General features: G+C 35.4%; 1 protein-coding gene across 1 annotated transcript; it reads left to right on the forward strand.

Moving 5' to 3' along the window:
- Positions 1 to 664: 664 nt before the first annotated feature.
- Positions 665 to 7,747, forward strand: LOC121370484 (glutamate receptor ionotropic, kainate 2-like). Its single transcript, XM_041495745.1, has 2 exons — positions 665 to 986; positions 7,500 to 7,747. Exons 1-2 carry the CDS (start codon positions 874 to 876, stop codon positions 7,711 to 7,713), a joined length of 327 nt encoding a protein of 108 aa, XP_041351679.1. The 5' UTR covers positions 665 to 873; the 3' UTR covers positions 7,714 to 7,747.
- Positions 7,748 to 8,014: the final 267 nt, after the last annotated feature.

Below are 8,014 nucleotides of genomic sequence, written 5' to 3' on the forward strand. Positions count from 1 at the left end.
TTGGTATACCACGTGACCGTTATCATTTTGGTTCGGTTTGTTTTCTCGTGCACGGTTTTTGCAATCAACATCCGATTTGTTGTTGTTCATTTGTGAGATTTTTCTTCACAGTTCGTGAACATTTTCAGTAGCAATAAAGTTCAGACAAGTAAGTGTCTCAATACAAAATACAAACCCTTAAAACCAATAATTTGCTAAGTCTTACGATATCTGGAGAGGGAATACAACCAGGACAGAACAGTTGGAACATGTCCAGGAGAGGTGAAAGAAACACACCCCAAGTCTGTGAAATTTGTCGTGACGTAGGCATTGTTGTTCTTCGAGCGACATCTACCGGTGACATCAAAATACTAACTTTCAAAATTATTTCAAGCAATTGGGACATGGGGATTCCCATGGTATTTATCGATATAAAACCTGCATTTTCACTCCATTTGATAAAAACGTGATCTAAGTGTGTTACAGGTTTGTAGATTAACCAAATTATAATTTATTTTCGCTGGATGGAACTAGGGTGTGCGGCTTTAATCGTTGTAACACTATTTCAAACCTATGCACCATCTCAGCTTTATCACTGAAAGTCGCAGGTATTGATATCACGAAAACAATCGCAAGGTGCTTGACATTAAAAAGATAACAAGGCTATCCCAGCCGATTGAAAAAAAAAATCTGTCTTTCATTCAATATGATAATTATATAATTTTTAATTTTTATTTGTAGTATTCAAACAGAACAGATGACCAGAGAATATGGGATGGTTTGGTAAAATTCAACAAAACAGACACAGGCGTGTTGGCCCCGCATTTTCCAGAGCACCGGCAAAAGGTTGAGAAAGGGAATTACGTGTTCTTCAGTGAGCGCTCCGTACTACGGATGTGGGCCGAGGACAACTGTGATTTAGTCTTCCTCGAGCAAATTTTCTACAAAGCCAACTTTGCCATTGGATTTCCAATGAACTCGCCATACACCAGAAGCTTTTCGAAGGTGTACGTTTCTTACAATTTAATACTTACAGACCACCGAGAATTGAAAATTACCGTAACCCATTTATAGATTACGTAAAAACAAATTGAGGTCACCGATTTCTTTTCTGCTTAACCCGCAAATGATGTACTAAATTTATTGCGGGAACAAAAAATGAGTTCGCAAAATGAGACTTCCGCTGCGTAACCGACGCGCGAATTGAACGACCATTCTCGCAATTTACAGAGGCCTGACTTAAAACGTCGTGGAGTGTTGTCTAGTTCAAAGGTCACAATTACCATACAATATTTCACACGTAAGAGCTGCTGATTAAAGTAAAAAAATTGCTGAATAGTTTTAAGCAACATTTTTTTCCTTCTTCAAACATGATTGCTTAGATGATTTTAGTCAGTTATTTCACACGCTGACCCGAGTTACTGCTAGGTCTGAGCCTCTGATCAAATCGGAATCTACGTTCTACAGTCTTACTTCTAATTATAACTTCTACCTGGATTTACAAGTCCAAAATTGTGCCAAGGCTAGTCAGACGAAGTGTGGCATTAAAAATGAAATTACGTAGCCTATTATACTACTGAGTCAAATTAAAAAGTTCACAACCGTTTCATCTCGGCTAATTAGCAAATATGACAGAACGTGTTAAATAAGGTATTTTTTTTAATTGTATGATGTCCAAAGAAAGAATAGGAATAAATGTTAAGTCAAAAATCTGTTCGATGCACCCACAGCATTCGTCAAAACCAGAAGCAGTCAAAATGGTAATTCACAAGCAGGGTCGTCTGATGAAATCACAGGTTCAGTAGCGCGTATGCCCTCCATGTGTACCCACAATTGCAATGCAATGCCTCCTCATTGACTGCCTGATGCGTATAAAACTGCATTAGGGATACTGCGCCATTGAACCACTAATGCGGCACCAATTTCCTGCAAAGTCTGTGGCGTGTTCCTGAGAGTGCGCATGCGTCTTTCCAGCACATACCATACGTGCTCGATGGGATTCAGGTCGGGCGATCTTGAAGGCCAATCCATGACATTGATGCCCGCATTCCTCAGGTAATCCCTTGTCAAGATGGCCTTGCTGGGGTCTGGCGTTGTCATGCTGAAAGATCAGGCTTGGACCATAAGCTGCCATGAAGGGCACAAGTTCCTTGGCCAGCACCTGATCGCGGTATGCAGCAGCGTTGAGGTTGCCACGGATGAAAAGAAGTCGAGAACGTCCATGTCCACAGAAACCACCCCTAACCATTGCACTTCCGCCTCCGAATCTGTCAACTTCACTGACACAACACTGAACATTACGTTCACCACGTCGTCTCCAAACCTTCTGCCTGCCATCGGCAAATCGCAGTGTGAATCTTGATTCATCGATAAACACGACTCTATTCCATTCCCTCTGAGTCCATTGCAAATGGCGTTGTACCCACAGTTGTCGTTGACGTTGATCAAATTGTGTCAAAATGGGTCCAACATATGGGTGCCGTGCATGGAGGTGAGCGGTTCTCAGCCGATTTCGGATCGTTTGCACGGACACCCGACGTCTGAAAAGTTCATTACTGGTTGTTGTAGCTGTCATGAAACGGTTGCGGAGGTGACGTAACACAATATGACGGGCATCTGCCTATGACATCACACGTGGTCTATCCAGTCGGGGGCGATCAGCTGTGGTGCCCGTTTGTTGTACTCGTGTCCGCAGATCATAAATTGCCCGTCAACCCAACGCCCTTGCAACGTCAGCTACTGACGTTCCCGCGTGCAACATGCCGACGGCACGTTCACGCTGCACATTTGCACGTGCCAGTGGCACGTGCAAAACCACGTTTGCCTCAATGGTGCTATGCACGTGCTATGGATCAGATCACGTGGCTGTGATGGGTTTCAAATGGAGTGTAGACATTGCCATTACAATATTTATTCCTGAAAAATACCTGCTTTCAACACTCATTGACTTTATTAAAATTTTAGATCGTGAAGTTTTTAATTTTACTCAGTATACTCTATGTTCTTTTACCGTATTCTTGTTATTTGTGAGGTGCCTTATTTCAATGTACCCGTATACTTTGTGTTTTGTGAGGTGCCTTATTTCAATGTACCCGTATACTTTGTGTTTTGTTATCGAATACGTATGTATATATGTATAAGTGTATATATATGTAGGAATATATTATGTATGTGTTTGTGTTTGTGTGTGTACATGTATGTGTATGCATCTATAAGAGTATACATACTTATTAAATGCTATTAATTTTCCATCGACAGACATATTAACATCATACCAACATAATATACGCCAAAGGGGTAGCAAATAACTGTGTCATTTAATGAATTCTGTTATCTTTCTCTAAAAAGACTCTACTGCGCATTATAAATGACATAAACGACCGTTTCATCAGATTTACGTTCATGTTGATATTTAATATGCAACAGTAAATTCCCGACTGAAGACTTTAAAGGTGAAATCTCGAGCATATTTCTATTCTGTTTAATCATTTAGAATACTAGTATATCATCCACATGACTTTTTTCTCTCTTTTTTGTTTTTACCGTTGCACAACATTTTTTCATATCTACGTCACAAAAGTATTATTCTCCATTTTAAAGACACTGTCCCGAGTTAGCTCCCACTGTAGAATGGTTCTGACCAACACAGTCTTTTTAATCGCTAAATGTTAATGACAAACCGTTATCCGCAATCAATCCAATATCCGACCGTATCTCTGCACAATGCCGAGTCCAGTGGGTATTTGGCAAAATAGTAGTTAACTCTCTATATAGTGCCTCGTCTGTAGGAAAGCAGGCACTCCCGGCGAGATCTTTTACTCGAAAATACATCCTTCTGACACCACCACAAAGACTACTAGTGTACTAATTCGAAACTAATACAAATACTTATATTCCAAAACAATGAAAATGTATTTCATATATATATATATATATATATATATATATATATATATATATATATATATATATATATATATATACAGTGGAACCTCGTTAGTCCGGACTCCATTACTCCGGAAACCTCACCTTACGGACGGTTTTATCACAAAATGAACCGACCACCCAGTAAAGTTATTCGTTAAACCGAATATTCAGCTTCCGGAACCGGACGGTCATAATTCTGAACCAAATGTAAAAAGTAAAGGCAAATTGCTTCGTTTGACCGGTCGCCGGTGATTGCACATAAAAGTAATCCGCCAATTAACGCTCATGGAATCGACAGAGCTAAAATGGCTGCACGGGGTTTCACACCGCAGTTTTAAGAGTTTATTTAACCATTCACCTGTGTCTATTTAGTGTTAGTCAGATAGAGCACAAGTGTTCACAAGTGTTTGGTGTTTTTTTAAATATAATTTCTTTGATCTATGACCAGACTGGCTGTTTTATTTTATGAAAACAAAGAAGAGTATTTTATTTTTAAAAGTGGGCAACTCTTGATCATACCCTACGGTACCCCATGACCTCGTTTTGTAACTACCCTCGTAACTTACCTGTATGATTTATTACTGAATACTGTTCATAATTGTTTTGGTGTCCAACTCAAGGGTATTGCCAGTCACCCAAAATAAAGACAAAGGAAACGTCTTTATATGTTATTGCTATCAAAACACTGGCTCGCGACCCTTTCACAAGTGGAACAATGCTCATTCAGTTTCACGCCGGTTTTGAGAGAGTTGTATTTCTGTGCTAGGGGCGGAGGGATGTATCATGTCGGCGCTAGTATTATATCAGTAGATATAGCAGAAATGAATTATAATTTCGCCATTTTATATGTTTAAAATATAATCTGTAAACGTAAAAACTTTAAACTAATAATGATTGTATACAAGTGAGAAACAATATGCATTCCTCAACAACGTACCCACTTCTTGGAAATGAACTCAACCACGTGGCCTAGATTTACAACATTAACCGGTACGACTAATAAAATTTAAAACTTTGATAGTAATCAAACATTTAGTATCAACAATGTAACACGTCTTAAACAGTATTTCATTTTATTTAATCGCATTTTCTAACTTTAAGACAAGCACCTGGCAGTACACTACTGAATAGTAGACTGACTGGCCACACGGACATGCAAATAGCGCCTTATTCACACCACGAGACGGATCAACAGAACAAAACTGGTTGAAGAAATGTCTGGTTCTAAAAATCAAATATGTCGTTTTTATTTTGTTTGTGAATCAAGGTAGGTTACTCATCACGTACATTTCAGTAATCCGGAAATTCGACAATCCGGACTTTTTTTTTAATAACCATACTGTCCGGACTAACGAGGTTCCACTGTATATATATATATATATATATATATATATATATATATATATATATATATATATATATATATATATATATATATATATATATATAAGTTTAGTCATTAGCAATGCTCTGTAGGTCGGCAACGTCTTATAATAGCAGCAAACGTATGACAGTCACTTTAATATATAGTACTGTAGTACATAATACAATACAATACTATACTATAGTGAATAATACAATACTATACTATAGTGAAGAATACAATAATATACTATAGTGAAGAATACAATACTATACTATAGTAAAGAATACAATACTATACTATAATAAATAATACAATACTATACTATGGTATAGAATACAATACTATACTATAGTAAATAATACAATACTATACTATAGTAAAGAATACAATACAATACTATGGTAAATAATACAATACTATACTATAGTAAATAATACAATACTATGCTATAGTACATAATACAATACAATACTATACTATAGTAAATAGTACAATACTATACTATAGTAAATAATACAACACTATACAACACTACTATAGTAAAGAATACAATACTATACTATATAATACACTATTATACTATAGTAAATAATGCAATACTATACTATGGTAAATAATACAATACTACACTATAGTAAATAATACAATACTATACTATACTATGGTAAATAATACAATACTATACTATAGTAAATATTACAATACTACTCTATAGTAAATAATATAATACTATACTATAGTAATTAATACAATACTATACCATAGTAAATAATACAAAACTATACAATAGTAAAGAATACAATACTATACTATATAATACTATACTATAGTAAATAATACAACACTACACTATAGTGAATAATACAATACTACATTATACTATATAATACAATACTACACTAAAGTAAATAATACAATACTATACTATAGTAAATAATACAACACAATACCATAGTAAATAACACAATACTACACTAAAGTAAATAATACAATACTATACTATGGTAAATAATACAATACTATACCATATAATACAATATTATACTATAGTAAATAGTATTATACTACACTATAGTGAATAATACAATACTATAGTATAGTAAATAATACAATACTACACTATAGTAAATAATACAATATTATACTATAGTAAATAATACAATACTATATTGTAGTACTGTGGTAAATAATAAAATACTATACTATGGTAAATAATACAACATTCCTTCTGTACTATAGCAAAATAAAATACTATATCATAGTATTGTATAATTTACTATAGTAAATAATACAATGCTATAGTATACTAAATTATATACTACTACATAGTAAATAATACAATACTATGGCGAGGTGAGACTGCAGCTTTCACTAAATACTATTTGTTTAGATGGTAATACTTTATTTAGCCAATGATTCCATCTACTTTAATGTATTACAAGTTAAATGTCAGATGTACCTTACTAGTCTTACATGATCTACACGAAAACGTCTCGAAGCATAACAGATCTAATGGATATAATATGATGGACTGATATTCATCATTAATATATACCGAACACCAAAAGAAACGCAAATATAATTTAGCTACAACATTAAGCAGAACCACAGGAACGATATCTGGAGTGGAGACACAGTCTTCAACGGGGGATGGTTGTGGGGTGGAGATGGGGGTGGGTGTTTGGGGACAGTTGCGGGGTGGGGGGGGGGGCACAAGTCTGATTTGTTATCTTTATTTAGAGTAGAAAAACCGGTACATTTTCGTCCTCAAGGCGCTCCCTCCCACCCCCGGGCCTGTTAATTTTTATTTAATAAAGAAGCATTTTCCCTCCTAAAACTAAAATGTCAAAATTACCAAATGTTTAACATCCAATAGCCAGTGATTAATAAATCAATGTGCTCTAGTGGTATCGTTAAACAAAATAAACTTTAACTTTAATTTTCGCTTGATAGATACGTTTTTGTAAACAACTTGTAAATTATATGGTATCCAGCTCATGTAACATATTGAGATTCGGGACAATTACAGAACTGGACGTTTGTAATCAAGTGAACTTATTTTAACTACAAAATAACCATAAGCTTCATTTGCATTTCTTTTGTTTTCCAGTATATATATATAGGTTTGCTAATAGCTGTCGTTTCCTAACACAGTAATGAAGAAACATATATTTAATATCTGTCATTGTCGAATAAGAAAAAACAAATACACTGTTTTCTGTTTCAGAATGGTAGAACTGGAAGAAAATGGACTTCTGCAACTTTGGCAAAGAAAACGATGGCGTTCGTGCGATAAGTGCATGTCTGGAAAACAACCTGGTGCTAGAGTTATCGGACTTGTTGATCTGCAAAGTGCATTCTTCGTTCTCATATTGGGACTGACATTAGGAGTTGTGACAATTTCAGCTGAATGCTTTTGGAAGCATAAATTCAAGAAATAATAGTAATAATAATAAAAAAATTCAATAATGTACTTTTATATTGGATTTCATACCCCCCCCCCCCCCCCCCCCCCACGTTAATGGAATCTGAAAATGGGTGATCCCCACGTCTTTCATCCCACCTGTTTACATGACTTGTTACAGAGACAAGTTAATTAAGAGTTAATTTCAGTAATCGAAATGTAACGACCCTCCCCCTTCCCCCGGAATTTCGAAGTACTCTGAAAAAAAGGAATATAAGAAATTGATTTATGTGTAGTAGAATTGGCGTTTCTTTGGAAGATTGACATTATAATTAATG

This window comes from Gigantopelta aegis, chromosome 4 (genome assembly GCF_016097555.1).
Source record: "Gigantopelta aegis isolate Gae_Host chromosome 4, Gae_host_genome, whole genome shotgun sequence".
NCBI classification, from domain to species: Eukaryota; Metazoa; Mollusca; class Gastropoda; order Neomphalida; family Peltospiridae; genus Gigantopelta; species Gigantopelta aegis.